The following is a 16,352-nucleotide window of genomic DNA, read 5'->3' as shown; positions in this document are numbered from 1 at the left end:
TTCCATCTGAAAATCAAGGGCCTCGATGGCAACTTCAACGACCAGACACCCGTCTCCGAAACGGCTTCCTTCTCCACCGAAGACACCACATCGACCATGAAAGGCATCCACTTAGGAGCCCCCACGGACCAATGCCCTCCACACATCTTCCACAGAAACCCCGATCTACGATGCACCATCAACGCCACCTTCAAGACAGGCATGTTTCCCGACAACTGGAAATGCGCAGAAGTCAGACCCCTGCTCAAGAAGCACTCAGTGGATCCCACAGACCTCAAGAACTACTGACCCATCTCCCTCCTCCCCTATGCGACCAAAGTCACAGAGAAGACTGTTAATACACAACTAATCAAATTCATTGAGGAAAACTCCATCCTTGACCCCTCCCAATCCGGATTCCGCAGCAACCACAGCACCAAGACTGCTTCACTCGCCGCCACAGACAACATCTGCACCCTCCTCGACCAAGGACACACCACAGCCCTCATCCTACTCAACCTCTCTGCAGCGTTCGACACATTCTCCCACCGCACACTCACAGCCAGGCTTCACGACGCTGGCATACAAGGAACAGCCCTCGAATGGATCAGCTCGTTCCTTACCTGCAGAACCCAAAGAATCAGACTGCCACCCTTCCTCACTGAACCCACAGAAATCAACTGCGGAGTAGCCCAATGATCGTCGCTCAGCCCCATGCTTTTCAACATCTACATGACCCCCCTCGTCGCCATCGTCAGACAGCACAGACTCAGCATAGTATCCTATGCCAACAATACCCAGCTCATCCTCTCCCTCACAAAGGACCCTATCACCACCAGACTCAACTTCCAAGAAGAAATGAAGGACGTCGCATCCTGTATGAGCAGCAGCTGCCTAAAGCTCAACACAGAGAAGACAGAAGTCCTCGGCCCTCCCCCTCCGCATGGGACAACACCTGGTGGCCTACTGCCCTCGCAGGCCTCCCCTCCCACAGACCACACCCGAAACCTCGGCATCGTACTCGACTCCTCCCTCTCCATGACCCGACAGGTCAACGCCGTCGCCTCCAGCTGGTTCAACACCCTCTGCATCCTCCGAAAGACCTTCAAATGGATCCCACTCGAATCAAGGAAGGCAGTTACCCATGCACTCATAACCAGCAGACTAGACTACGGAAACACCCTCTACGCCCGGATCAACAAGTCTCTGCTCTGCAAGCTCCAGACCATACAGAACACCGCAGCCAGACTTATCCTCTTCATCCCTCGACACGAACACATCACCCAACATCTGCGGAACCTACACTGGCTCCCCGTTGAGAAGAGAATTACTTTCAAGATACTCACCCACGCCTATAAATGCCTCTACAACACCGGATCCCAATACCTCAATGAGAGAATCTCATTCCACTTACCTAAGAGAAACCTCCGATCCACTGACCTCGCTGAAACCCCTCGCATCTGCAGAACCAGAACAGGCGTAAGAGCCTTCTCCTACATCGCGGCCAAGACCTGGAGCGAGCTCCCGAACAACATCAGGCACGCCCCCTCCCTGATCATCTTCAGGAAGACACTCAAGATCTGGCTCTTCGACTGAAGACAGCTGCACAACACCCCCCCTACAGCGCTTTGAGACCCTCATGGGTGAGTAGAGCGCTTACAATTCCCAAACAGACAGCAAAGCCCTCTTTTCTAAGCGATGCAGGTAAGTGGAAAGAACCATGGAGGGAAGGCTGGGAAAACAAAAAAAGGTACAGGGAACGCAAACAGGATGAGCAAATTGAGTGTACAGGAACCCTACAACTAAGTATTTGCTAGGCAGCTTGTTCTCAACATACTGCTGCATAAACTGCCTTGGATGCAGTCATCCTTTTTTCTGTTTGGCCTTTCTTCTCTGTCAGACCTGGAAGACTTAGTTCCTGATTTACAGCCCTAGCTACCACTGTCCAGACTCTCAGGGGCATATACTCAAGCCCCTATCTCCAAGGGAACGTCACTTTTTGTGACGTTCCTGTGGCAATAGGGTCAGCTCCTTATTCTCAAGGCAGCGTTAACCCACTTAACGTGGCTTTAAGCCATGTTAAGTGGCTTAACGCTGTCGTGAGAATAAGGCCCCTTTCACGCTAAATTTTGTGGGTGTTGGAGCGCAGAACCCCTAGTAACGGGGAAAGCAAACCCGTACCGATATCCTCCCTTCATCACAGACCCGGCGTCACACTAACTCATCCACACATGCATTCATTGGTGGGGCCCATAACACCAACACTCACACTAACCATTCACCGGTCTGCACACAGTTGGAGGGATGGGCGGTTCAAGCGCTCGACATGTGGGGGAAATACCTTTTATCCTATAGGGAAAGATAGGTTATTTTACAGAATATTTATCAATATCCTTTCCACCTACAGATCTCAATCCTAAACATCAAGGCACTCCTCCCACGTGGCCAATGGACCAAATAGTTGGATTGGTTGATGGTGATCTAGAACCAGCTAAAACACATTTAAGATTTAGATCTTACCCTTCTCAATAAATCACAAACTCATTCTTTGTCAATCAATATCTGTTTATCTAAAATTTCTTAGCAAAGTTAAGGTTGCATTCGGAGAGTTTTATATCAAATTTCAATTAAATCGCAGAACATCATATTTACCAATTCTGGCTATCTTTAGTCCTCTAAGTCTGTCGTCATTCGTCAAAGCAGATTAATGTTCAAGTTCTGTGCTCAGCACGCCACAGTCTCAAAGATCGGCCAAGACCAGAGACGTGCAAGCATCCGGCAATGCCCATAGAATTAGAAAAAGTTCGTAGTCATCAGACATTTGGGCAGCATCCGGACCATTTAGGATTCAGGAACGCAGCAGTCACCCTAAGTAGTAGAGTTCGCGTAGCATCACCGTCGTCGTCGTGGTCATCGATTAGCAGGGTAGGAAGATTGGAAGAAAAGTAAGGGGGTTTTCTCCTCTCTGTTCTACCATGTACTTTTATAAAAAAATCACAGTAAAAGTTACATTTTGATAATTTCGTACAGTCGTGATTGGTCGGTTGAGATCGTCCGACGGGGTTTAGCACAGTTTGAGGGATAAGGTCGCAGTTCAGTCCATTCCAGTTTCTTTTGTAAACGTCCTTTGTTTTGTCACTTGGCTGTTGTACCACCGTGGCCTTGCCTTAGTACAGTGGGTTACGGGTCATGCAGAGACTGCAGTCATCTTTGTTGCGCATGCGCTGTTCGCTCTGCGCCTCGTGGGACAGTGGCCACATCGTCAGGTCGCATCAGAGGCCATTTTTATTTAGGCCCAAATGCCAACTTAAGCGAAACAAACACAAAAGAGTAATTAATGCATAGAAATAATAAATCTAGTGATAACCCCTTACTAATCCTTCTATGTGCTTGTATTTATCTAGCGTATAGCAACATTTAAAGCGTTTATATTCACCCTTTACGTTGTCTTCTCGGGCAACATTACAGAGACATCACGAAAGCAACATATACCATAGAATATTCTATTTATTACATATATTACTGTTAGTATGCGTACGAATTTTAGCCATAAAAGTTATTTAGCCATGCAAAATGCAAATCCCATGTATATTTTGTATATTAATAATGTTGATTAATAGAACATGCAAATTCATTTAAAATATTATAGTTAATAGATTATTCAATTAGTGATTTCATGCAAAATGGGGGGGTATAAAAGACTTTGTACTACCCGCTCCATCACGGGAAAGGAGCGTGCAGTGGGTGTTGCAGTGGGCGTTTCACCACAACACCCATTGTGATCGACGCTACCACCTATTATCAAGGGAGGCGATAATAGGTGGCAGCGCCGAACTTAAGACCAGAAAAATCCTGGTCTTAAGTAGGCGAAATGCGGAGAAATGCTTTGTTTCTCCTCTTTTTTGATTTTTCCATGTGTGCTGCCCTGTGCCACACACATGGAAAAAGCAAAATGCCATGGTTTGATCATGTACAGGAAGGTGTCCCTTCCTGGACATAAACAAACCTTTTCAAAAATGCCATTTTGTAACTTTGAAGTGTGCTGCTTCGTGCAGCACACATGAAATGTACAAAATGGTATTTTAAGATTGTTTATGTACAGGAAGGGGCCCCTTCCTGTACATAAACAACCCTCCCCTGCACACAGACACCCTTGCACTCTGGTGCAGGGATGTCTGCGTTGGCGCTAAGTCGTGAAACTTAGTGCCATCGCAGGGGGAAACGTCAGGCTGCTCCACATTCTTGAGAATAGGGTGCAGCCTCGCGATTCCGAAGTGGCGATGAGAGGTGTTAAGCCAAGGAGGCTAACGCCTCTCACCACCACTTCCTTGAGAATATCCCCCTCAGTTTTCTTGTATATCCACGTTGTTCTTATTTCTTGTCTGGTCTGGTTTTGTGCTACCTTTGTTGAGTAATGATAGTGGATTGGTGCTTCTTTTTAGCTTTCTTCCTTCCCTACTTTGGCTCTTCCCCATGGCATAGTTTAAGGTCCACTAACCGTCTGCCCACAACCTGAGATGGTATGATGGCCTGTCATCTTGCTCTCTGGTACTCCACACCACAACACGGTACTCTAGAGGTCCACCTACCACATCATACCTGGTGACCAAAGGAAGGTCAAGGCCTTTTTGATCTCTGATGGTCTTTTGTTTCAAGATGTCAGACCCCTAGGCATCCCAGACCAGGAAATCGACAGAGGGAGCCAGTGCCTTTTTACAATGCCATGCACGAACTAAGTGAAATTGGGAATCTTTGGGTGACGTCAAGAATGCTGAGAGCTTCTGATTTTGCCCGACTAACAGTGTGTATTAAAAAACACACCCACCTCTATTTTGAGACTAGCTATGTTGATCTGTCAACCGGGAACAAAGTCAGACAGCCTCCTATTACCTAATTAATGGGTTGGAGGTTCTCTTAAATTGCTCAAAGGAACACAGTTATATTTCTCCACCCTTTAATTGACTGCAAAAGAAGATGAAAAATCACTATTTCTGTTTTTTTTTTAGCTTCATTTGGTTCACTGGAATGCAAAATATTGTTCTTTCAATGAAGCTTCAAAGCACAAAGATGGGTTTGGTGTTATCGCTCTTTTTTTGGAGGTTAGTGAATTGTGTTCTGGTTGTCATTTTCATGTGTATGCTGCTTCTTTACTGCTCATCTCCACAATGTACGCTGATTTACACTCTAATCTGCAGAGGATTTACAGTGGCATATGCATGTTTATATTTGTATAACATTAAGACCCCTTGTTTCACTTTTCCTGATTTTTAATTACACATAGAAAACAATCTGTTCACCTGCATTTTTAAAAGATAAATAAAACACGAATAAGGTTTTCTTTTTAAGTCTTTTATGCAATTAATCAACGACTGCTAGGTTAATGGCTGCGTATATTGATAATTAAAAATAAAGAAGAGAATTCCTATTTCAGATTAAATAGTTAAGACAGAGCTAATGTTCTCACATGATTTTGTTTGACTGTTTATGGTTACTTAATGCACCAAAATGCAACATACAACAAAGTGTACAATGTACTAGTTGCAACTTCATTTTTTTCAGACCCTAAAATAAATATAGATTATCATTATTAAGGTGAGAAAAACAAAAATATGGACTCAAACTGCTGAAAATGTAAACATAGGTATACATTTTTTTTTTGCAGGAATCTCACCAAGAAATGCTGTATATTATATGGGCATTTGCTACAAAAGAGATTCTCACACCTTAGAAAGTAAACTCGATTTTGTGGAGCATGAGGACAAGCACAAAAACAACCGATTTTACAAGTACAGTCGCCCATGTTGTCAAAACTCTACTGTTAACAGGGTTGCCGAGCTGGGCACCATTATATGAGTTTGTGTTGTGAGTGATAAGTGTAATTTCCCTATGGGAAGAGGTAACCAGGTCATGTTTGGAGTCTCTGTAATTACAATTTTAAACCCTAACTTTTAGTCAAGTGAGAAGTTTAAATTGTAATTCTGAAAAGGATACTTTTAGAAAATTGGCATTTTCCTATCTAAGCAATTTAGTGCCTGTACTTGGGTCATATGACTGGGTTTAGTTGACATGTGAGATTTGTGTATTCCTCCTAGACTACTACACACAATAGGGAGCTTAGGTGTGCCTGAATGGACCATCCCTGGCAGGATGGGATGGAGAAGCTGGGCACTGCTCACTTACACTTGAATAGGCTTAGTCCTGTCACCACAGGGAAAGCTTTTTCAGAAAATAATAACCCTACATATGCCATCATGACCACAGTGCTATACTGCACATGCAGAAGCAACTGCAATAGCTGATGCAGATGGAAAGCATCACTGCATTTACCTCAGACAGTGCAACCATTTCCAAAATACAAAATGAACTGCCCAAAACCCCAGGTTGAGATGTAGACAACCATCAAAAATTATAAAGTTACAGGTATAACTGAACGTCAGAATTTCTAACAGCCTTAGAATCACAACAGTTTGAGAAAAGCACCCAATAAGGTGGTAAGCCCATGGTTTAAATTTTTATACAGCTCTTTAATGCTGATTGATAGCTCACTGTGCTATATTAGAAGGATTGCAATGTATAAACTTCAAGTAAAGAATGGATCTCTGTGTCAAAAGCAGTAACCAGGTAGCTACATAAAATACAGATCTGTGATCTGCATGTTGTATGTTGTGCTTTGCAGGAGAAACATCAAACCTCTCCACTATTTTATGAGTTTAAACTGTTACTAAACAAAAGACCGATCTCGTCAGTAAGTGCATTAACCATCAGAGTTATCGTATCATTATTATTATCCCCTGAAGTTTGCAAGGCACACAAAGATATCTGAAGCAGATGTGTTACTCTCATAATATATTTTTTAAGCAGCCTCTTTATTATGAATTAAGTAAGCAAAAACTATTAAACAAGCATCTGCAATGCAATAGGTCTTGCGTTTGCAAGAGTTTGAGCTATTGGCATTGGAAATGGCAAGCCTTTTATTTATGTGTTGGTTTTTAAAACATATGAATGAAAGGCATTGTCATTTGACATCAATATCAAGCAGTTTCCACAATGGTTACAACAAACTGACTTTATCAAGTATGTAAAGCATCTATAATCTTTCATTTGTGTCAATGGTGTCAGTTATCTAAGAGGGCTCATCTTTGCAGCCTACAGGGCATACAGACCATGCTAATTTGTTCCAGTGATACATGGCGGTTGCACGGACAGTGCCTGCAGTTCAATGACACGGTGTGCAGAAGTAATAGCAATGAGAGCTGTCAAGGAAATCCCCTAATGGTCAAACTAGTGCCACAGTCTCAGTGTCTCCTGGAACAGCACACTTGGCCCCATACCGCCCTGTTTTCTGGCAGTACCACCAGGTGGTTGCATTGTCTGTCAAAACTTGCACAGGTCTGATGGAAAGTAGAAAGGCCTTGAGAGGCAGCTGGATGACATGCAGTTTCAGAAGATTGATGTGGTGCCTCTACTCGAATGGAGACAGATGCCTCTCCTCTCCACCTCATTCATGTGGCCTTCCAGCCCAGTGCCGATGCATTCCTCACCACACAGATTTTGTTTGAGAGGCACCCCCAATGATGAGTCCATTGAAGGCTGAGATTCAAATTCAGAGTCTGTATGCACCAATGGGCATGAGGCACAAACAAGATACATGAGGCCAGGAGACTAAGAAGCCTCACTCCTGTCCTGGACGGAAGACTGGACCGAGCCCGGAACATCGGATCATATCCTGAAAGTCCCAGGTTCGCTGTGGGGGTAGAAAAGCACTTAATGGCCACGATGTACAAAACAGCCCCGATAAAGGGAATCATCTGCACAGGCCAAAGGCGGGATTTTAGCTTGTTGATGGGGAACCCCAGGTAAGGTAGGAGCAATGTGGTTACCTGCAGATAGTCCTTGACTAACTGTGACGAGCCCATGTTGAACGGCCAGTCTTCAACGTATAGCAGTACATTAGCCCAGACCTGCAAAGATAGGCCATGACCATCAGCTGTGTAAATATCAGGGCCCCCTCGCAGTCTTTCATCAAAGATTCAGACACCCTGGAAACTAGAAGTCTGCATTGGGACTAGTCTCTGTGGTCCCCTTAAATCTCATCATTATGTGACTGGGAATACCAATTCCCGGTTAGGTTATGTTTTTGGTGTGAATGGAGCATTTTTATGCATTGTGACATTTTTGCAGATTCTCAGCTATCTTGACTCAAACCCAGTAAGTTGTCCCCTTCATGTATGCCTGGTCGCTGTGAAACCAGTTCAAAGGGCAAATGTATCAAAGTGCACTTAAATATTGTAGCATTGTGTCTAGAACATTATGAGAAGGGACTGAGCCCAAACGTTTCAGAGGACAGCTTAGCAACTGTAACATGTTTACACTGTCTACAGATGGGCATTTGTTATGACTGCAGAGACTTGCTGATTGGCGCTATGAACAGTTTTGCTGGTACCTCGGCACCAGAAGGTGCTATGACAGTTTTTTTACTGTTGCTCTTTCTTTTACCTGTCCTACATTTCCAATATGTTAATAATGACATATTCTTGTCATCATTGTGTCCTATAGTACCTCTTGTAGTGAGCCCTGATGATCTAGCGAGCCATGGTTCGAGAGGCAAGTGAACAAATGCAGCAAGTTCATCATTCACTTGGAGAGCAATACTAGCTGAGTCCCTGGGACACCTGAGTTTATATATAAAACTAAACGTGCCATCAAGAACCAAGAAGTCAGTTTGTTGTAGCAGCATTCATCACTGAAGAGGAGATGATCACCGACGACATTTGGCTATGCATGTAAAGAGGACAACTGTCTTGCATTTGTAACTCGGAATTACTGCAAAGTTTACAGCGGCATGATCGATGCCTGAGCTCCAAGGGATGATAGATGAATGTTCTATAGTTCGATCACCCTGGCAATTTCCTGTGAGGATCCTTTCCACACACATAGTAGTCAGTCTCTAGGAGGTGATGACCACCTCCACTGAGATGCGGGGTGTGCAATGTTTTTATGATGAAAGCGCACTCGCTTAGTTGTTGATTGGTGAGCATTTCCCTTTGCCCTCTGATACATTATCCCAGGTAATGCTAGTTGGTGCTGAAACCAGATGCGCACATTTCCTGAAAGTGACACCAGCATTCCCTGGTACCTTGCAAGCATTTTACACACAAGTTCTACCTTGAAAAGAAATATAAGAAGGTTCTGAGCAAAAAACTCTTCACATTAGCACAATTTAGTGATCCAAAAACAGGATCAGTTTGGGTTCGCAAAACCCCCAAAAGGAGAAGCTAGAAACAATTGCCACTGAAGAGATGATAAACAAAGTGTAACCTGGACAATCAGACAACAGACAATAGTCTTTGAAATATGATACTGACCAGAAAAAAAGCAGAACAAATCTTCAGTGTGCGTGTTAAATCTATGGCAACAAATTAATTAAACCATTGTTTCCCTTGCTGACTTATTGCCCTCTGTGCCTGTAAGAGTTTTTAGTTTAATTTCTTTTTTGGGGGGATTTAGGGAATCCTTATTTTAGCAAGCTGCTACCCCGGGAAAGCAAGGACTGGGATTTGGCAGAGCAAGTGATGACTATATCCCTGAGGCAAAATATGCTGCGAACCAATCAAAATAGAGTTCAAGTAAGCATGCGTCGGAAGCGCACAAGAAAGTGGAATTATGGCAATAGAAACTAGCGCTCATCGACTGCACTCCCACATCAGCAGTGCACGTAGGGACTGTGTGCGCATTGCTGCTAGTACCCGCAGCAATACTCCATGGGATTGAACTTTTCAAAAAAGTTGGAACATGCACCCACCATTAGCAATTTGCAGGCTATGATTTTTAAATGACACAGACAATAGCCAATCCAAAGCAAGGGAGAAGTCAGACTCCACAAAGTACAGACAGCAGATCGCCTAACAGCGCAAGCACTGTATAGGCTCGACCTAAAAATAAATGTATTAAGTTGAATGTCAGACTCTGCTTCAAGACTCTGCCACTCATGACTCCACTCCTTTTACGTACTTTGATATCCCAGACTATTTTTTTCAAATTCTAGCACTGTAGCAATCACACTTATATCCTGCTACATTATGGAGAACACAATATTCAGAACAAGAAGGTTTATTTTAATAAAATTAAAATATATAACTATATGGAAATTGCTTGCCCATATATCACTTTCTCTCAGTACTGGCATTCAAACAGGTAGAAAACAACATTCATGATTTGAAGTGAAAGTTGGAGGTCCGAGGACACTGTTTACACAAATCAGCGATTAATAGTTTTTATTAACTTAATTTAATTTAATTGTGGGTTTATATAGCGCAAGAATCAACTCCCGGAGGAGTATCTCCGCGCTTCGACCGCTGGGGAACCCGTCCTGGCTCACCCTGAGAGATGGTCCCTAATGGGTATCTCTAAGGTGCGACCAAGCATCCCCGGCGGTCTGGGGGGGCCGTTGTGAAGATAAGGCAAGCTAATGCCCAGAGTTGCCGAGTGTGGTCCCTGACTGGAGTAGGCACCGAGGCAAGAATTATCGAGCCCGCTGACCCTGGTCCACGACCCTGCCGCGTCGGGAATCGAACCCTGGTCCCAGGCCGTCCTCTGCTTACGGGTCTGCTGCCTCTAACCAGTGAGCCACACCTCTCCACAACTTCTACACTGAAACAAGGCAAACACTGCTGGAATGTTTTGTCATAGTTTTCTCCTAATATTATTTCAATTGCTTTTTTGCCCTTACCACTGGTGTATACAGCTTTCAATATTTTAGTTTTCTCCTTTTTGAATCATCTTGCATTTGCATTGTGTCTCTTATTGAAGTACTCAATTCAAAGACAAATCCATGTAAAAAGGCCACAACTTATTACCAATATTCAACAAGCAAGCAGCCCGAAGAAGGGTTAACGTGTGTCAGAAGTCGTAGGCCTGGATACGAGCTGGCTGTAAAACTCAGACTCCTATACAAACTCCTGTTTGAGTAGAGGTTGGAAGTGTGAATTGTAGGTTATTAATGGTACCCGGTACTAGTGAGTGCAGTAGAGTTTATAACTCTGGGTTAGCGACATACTTACAATCCCCTTGTGACACCGTTCCATCACTTTTTGTGGCACAAACCCGCAAACCATATATATGAAGCCACCTTGTCTGGCTTTAAACTGTCTCATAGATATGGAGGATAGGCAGGTCGCTTCCCTCACCGCCGCACAGCCCCTCGGAGACTCGCGCTCCGCTGCTCCAGCCGCTTGCCAGGTGATCACTGTGCCCTGCACTGGTGTGTCCCTGACTGTGTGTCCCTGACTGCTGTTCGATTGTACTTTGTGCCTTCTCCATTTTTTCATTCTGTATCCCCTCCTTACCGCCCTTACTTGTACCCCTGTGTCCTTCATTTTTGCCTTCTGTACCCTGTGTGTCCCTAACTGCTGTTCGATTGTACCTTGTGCCTTCTCCCTTTTTTTCCTTCTGTACCCCTCCTCATCGCCCTTGCCCGTACCCCTGTGTCCTTCATTTTTCATTTTTGCCTTCTGTACCTTTGTGCCACCCCCCCCCCCCCACCTCTGTTTTTCCCGCCATTTTTTTTCACCTCCGTTGGCCCGCGACCCCGCCCCCCTCGTCCCCATTGGCCACCCCGCTCCCACCTCACAGCGCCTCCTCCCTCCCTCTGCCCTCTTATGGAGGCCGCGCAGCGGCCGCGCCGCTGGCGCGCCGAAGGCGCGCCTAAGGCAAGCCCGTCTGCGCCTGGACCGCGCCCAGTACCAGGACCCCTGGCCCCCGCCAACGCCAGCCCACATGACGGACCTACGACGCCGCAACCCTCAACGCACTCAACACCGGCCATAACCCCACCTGCTGCCGGGCCGCCCCGAAACGCTTCCACGGACCCTTCACCTGCACAACCTGCAAGTTCACCTGCCTCCGAACATACACCGCGCCAGCCAAGCCAAACTCCAGCAACAACCACCTCAAGTGCATCCTGCTCAACACCCGCTCCGTCCACAGACACGCCGTCGAACTCTGGAACCTCCTGGACACAACCTCACCAGACATCGCCTTCCTCACTGAAACATGGATGAACGCCTCCTCAGCCCCCGACATCGCCATCCCGGATGGATACAAGATCATCAGGAGGGACCGCGTCAACCAGACCGGAGGAGGCATCGCCATCGTCCACAAGAACACCATCCGCATCACAACCGACGCTGACGACAACTACGCCACCGCCGAACACCTTCACTTCCAGATACACACCGACCCAAAGACGACCCTCAGAGGCACCCTCGTCTACAGACCCCCGGGACCACGCACACAATTTAGCGAAGACTTCACGGACTTCATCAGCCCACACGCCCTCCCCTCCACCGACTACATCCTCCTAGGGGACCTCAACTTCCACTTGGAGAACAACAAGGACCGCGACACCGTCACCCTGCTGGACAACCTCGCCAACCTCGGACTCAGGCAACTGGTCAATACCCCCACCCACTACGCCAGCCACACGCTTGACCCCGTCTTCTCATCCAGCAAGCACGTCACCTTCAACCACTCCACCGGACTTCACTGGACCGACCACAGATGCGTCCACTTCAGCTTCAGAAAAGCCACAACCCACCACCACCCGCAACAGGCCCCTCACAGAAGCTGGAGCAAGATCACCACCGACCAGCTCACCACCGCCCTCAGCCAGAACCCCCCTGCCAGCACACCGGACCCCAACGTTGCAACCCGCAACTTCACGCAGTGGCTGACCGCCTGCGCCGAAGACCTCGCACCACTCAAGAACCCTCCCAGCAAACCCAGAAGCAAGAAGGCCCCCTGGTTCACCAGCGAACTCAAGGACTCCAAGAAGACCTGCCGCACCCTCGAGAAAGCCTGGCTCCTCGACCAGACCACCGACAACATGACCACCCTCAAACACGCCACCCGCAAGCACCACCAGCTCATCCGCACCACCAAGAAGAAATCTCTGAAGGATCGACTGGACAACAACGCCCACGACAGCAAGGAACTCTTCAGCATCGTCAAGGAGTTCTCCAACCCCAGCACTGGCAACAACGACATCACCCCCTCACAAGATCTCTGCGACTCCCTCGCCTCGTTTTTCCACCGCAAGATTGCCGACATCCACAACAGCTTCGGCACACCACCCTCGCACCCAAGCGCCGAACCAACGCCCCCCACCGCCACTCTCCGCACCTGGACCACAGTGACCACCGAAGACACAGCCCACACGATGAATACCATCCACTCCGGATCTCCGACTGCCCCCTGCCCCCACCACGTCTTCAACAAAGCCGCCTCCACCATCGCACCCCATCTCCGAGACGTCATCAACACCTCCTTCAACACCGCCACCTACCCGGAGAGCTGGAAGCATGCCGAGCTCAACGCCCTACTGAAGAAACCAACAGCAGACCCCACGGATCTCAAGAACTTCCGGCCCATCTCGCTCCTCACTTTTCCGGCCAAAGTCATCGAGAAGATCGCCAACAGACAGCTTGCTGCCTTCCTCGAGACTAATGGATCCCTCGACCCCTCGCAGTCCGGTTTCAGAGCCAACCACAGCACCGAGACCGCCCTCATCGCAGCCACCGACGACATCCGAGCCCTGCTCGACAACGGGGAAACTGCGGCACTCATCCTCCTGGACCTCTCCGCAGCGTTCGACACTGTCTGCCACCACACCCTTGTCCAACGCCTCAGCAACACCGGCATCCAGGAGAAGGCACTGAAGTGGATCACCTCGTTCCTCGCCGGAAGAACACAGAGAGTCCGCCTTCCCCCATTTCGATCAGAGGCCACCGAAGTCATCTGCGGCGTCCCGCAAGGATCATCACTCAGCCCCACCCTCTTCAACGTCTACATGAGACCCCTCGCTATCATCGCTCGCCAACACAACCTCAACATCATCTCCTACGCCGACGACACCCAGCTGATCCTCTCCCTCACCAGAGACCCCGACACTGCCAGAACCAACCTCCACGAAGGGATGAAAGACGTCGCCGAGTGGATGAAGAACAGCCGCCTGAAACTGAACTCAGACAAGACGGAAGTCCTCATCCTGGGACCATCACCCTCCGCCTGGGACGACTCCTGGTGGCCCCCAGCCCTGGGCACCGCCCCCAAGCCAACAGACCACGCACACAACCTGGGCTTCATCCTGGACTCCTCCCTCTCGATGACCAGACAAGTCAACGCCGTCTCCTCTTCATGCTTCCACTCCCTCCGCATGCTCCGCAAGATCTTCCGATGGATCCCGACCGAAACCAGGAAGACGGTCACCCAGGCCCTCGTCACTAGCCGACTGGACTACGGTAACACCCTCTACGCTGGAACAACAGCCAAGCTACAGAAAAGACTCCAACACATCCAGAACGCCTCCGCCCGACTCATCCTGGACATCCCCCGACGCAGCCACATCTCCAGCCACCTGAAGGACCTGCACTGGCTCCCCGTCAACAAGAGGATCACCTTCAGGCTCCTCACCCACGCACACAAGGCTCTTCACGACCTGGGTCCCAAGTACCTCAACGACCGCCTGACCTTCCACACGCCCACCCGCCAGCTACGGTCTGCCAGCCTCGCCCTCGCCGCCGTACCACGCATCCGAAGGGCCACCGCCGGAGGCAGATCCTTCTCCTACCTGGCGGCCAAGACATGGAACTCCCTCCCCATCCACCTTCGGTTGACCCAAGACCACCTCGCCTTCAGGAGACAACTCAAGACCTGGCTGTCCAAGCAGTAGCAGTCCCCTCCCCTTAGCGCCTTGAGACCCTTCCGGGTGAGTAGTGCGCTTTACAAATGTTTTGATTGATTGGTTTTTTGATTGAGTAAGGCAAAGCAAGGCAGTGCAAATCACAGTGTTTCCCGTACTGGGAGGCGCTCCATGGACGTTGCAGTGGGTGTTTCCACGCAGCCCCATGGATTTTGACTGATCCTGAAATTTACAAGACCATGTAAACTTGGGGATGAACTAAAACCTTAGCACTCCCCAGGGGAGGCGCAACGAGGAGAAATAACTTTATTTCTCCTCGCTTTTTCCTCTTTCTATGTATGCTAGATTCTGCAGCACCCATGGAAAGAGAAAAAGACCTCTCAGGATTGTTTTTGTGTAGGAAGGTGCGCCTTCCTCTACAAAAACAATTCTGCATTCAATGCAGGCACCCTTGGTGCAAGGGTGCCTGCATTGGCACTAGGTTGTCGAAACTGCACCAGTGCAGTGGAAAATGACAGGAGTGCGCCATATGCCAAAGATACACCGCATTTCTGCCCCTGAGCCAAACCCCAGAAATATGCCCCTAAATTTCAATAAGGCAGACCTGCCAATATTTACTGGGGGAAAATGCCCGATAAGGAACGGGACATGTGAAGAGCACTAAGATCCATATGTTATTCACCATTGCTGAGGACACCTCTTGGAACAGGCGATAATTATCCTGCCCCAAAAATCCGACCATTTGCATGCCTGATTTTATTGGGTGGGATAATTATCACATCCAACACTGCAGCATAGTAATTGAGGCCCCTGTGTTCAGGTCTTAGATTGCACTCCAAATTTCATCCTTCTGAAGATGATAAAATGAGTACTGGCCATTCAGAACATTTCAAAGCAAGATTCAGACCTTGTGTAAGGTGTCTTGTTCACTCTTTAAAACTAATAGTAAAGCTGAGACAACTCTGTTTACCTGTTTTCTGTGTTTCAGGTCGGAGAGGCAAATCCTGGCTTACAGAAAGTGATTGACGCCCTGAGCCTAATTCCAAACAAGGTAACGTGACAGTGTGAAGGACCCAGTGAAGAGCAGAAGTAATACACAGTGCAAGTGATGAAATGACACCAGAGAATGGTTGTGAGGTCATTCACCTCATTTTCCTATTGCATACACCAGTGTGCTATTCCAGGTTGCAGACAACACACTGAAGCCATAATTACACAAATAGTCCTAGTGAAAAAGACTCTGATTCTACAGAATTATCCATTAAATTACAATTATTTTTTGTACATAAAATTATTTTTGTAATAAAACAGTTGTTTATTCCAACAATTATTTTTTAACCATAAATGTGTCTTAGTAGTCAATTGGTGTTTTTCAGGTATGAAATCGTTATTCTGCTGTTTTCTTTTGGCATACTGATTAGGGTAATATGCTATTTTCACTGAAGTGGGCAAAAATCTTCTTAAAATTGCCACTGAGAGGAGTAAATGTACCCGTCCTCAACAGAGAACACAGGTCATCATGGTGACTGCATGTTGACATGTGCTAGATTTACTAGGAACTTCCTTACAGCCTTATTGCATCTGTGTATTTTGATATTTTATACTTCCTCATAGTATGCTGCTTGTATAGCCCTGGAAAAAATGCTCAAACCAGCCACGCTCCCTTCTACTCTTT

General features: G+C 47.3%; 1 protein-coding gene across 1 annotated transcript in view; it reads left to right on the top strand.

Annotated features, from left to right (window-relative positions):
- Positions 1–16,352, top strand: part of LOC146831110 (carbonic anhydrase 13-like) — a 98,993-nt gene that overhangs the window by 71,846 nt on the left and 10,795 nt on the right. The window contains exons 4-5 of the mRNA XM_085605340.1: positions 4,986–5,078; positions 15,666–15,728. Coding sequence (XP_085461466.1) covers positions 4,986–5,078; positions 15,666–15,728 — 156 coding nt within the window. The remainder of the gene's footprint in view (positions 1–4,985; positions 5,079–15,665; positions 15,729–16,352) is intronic.

The sequence above is a fragment of the Triturus cristatus genome, chromosome 5_1 (assembly GCF_964204655.1).
Source record: "Triturus cristatus chromosome 5_1, aTriCri1.1, whole genome shotgun sequence".
NCBI lineage: Eukaryota > Metazoa > Chordata > Amphibia > Caudata > Salamandridae > Triturus > Triturus cristatus.
This window is presented reverse-complemented; position numbering and strand designations above follow the sequence as displayed.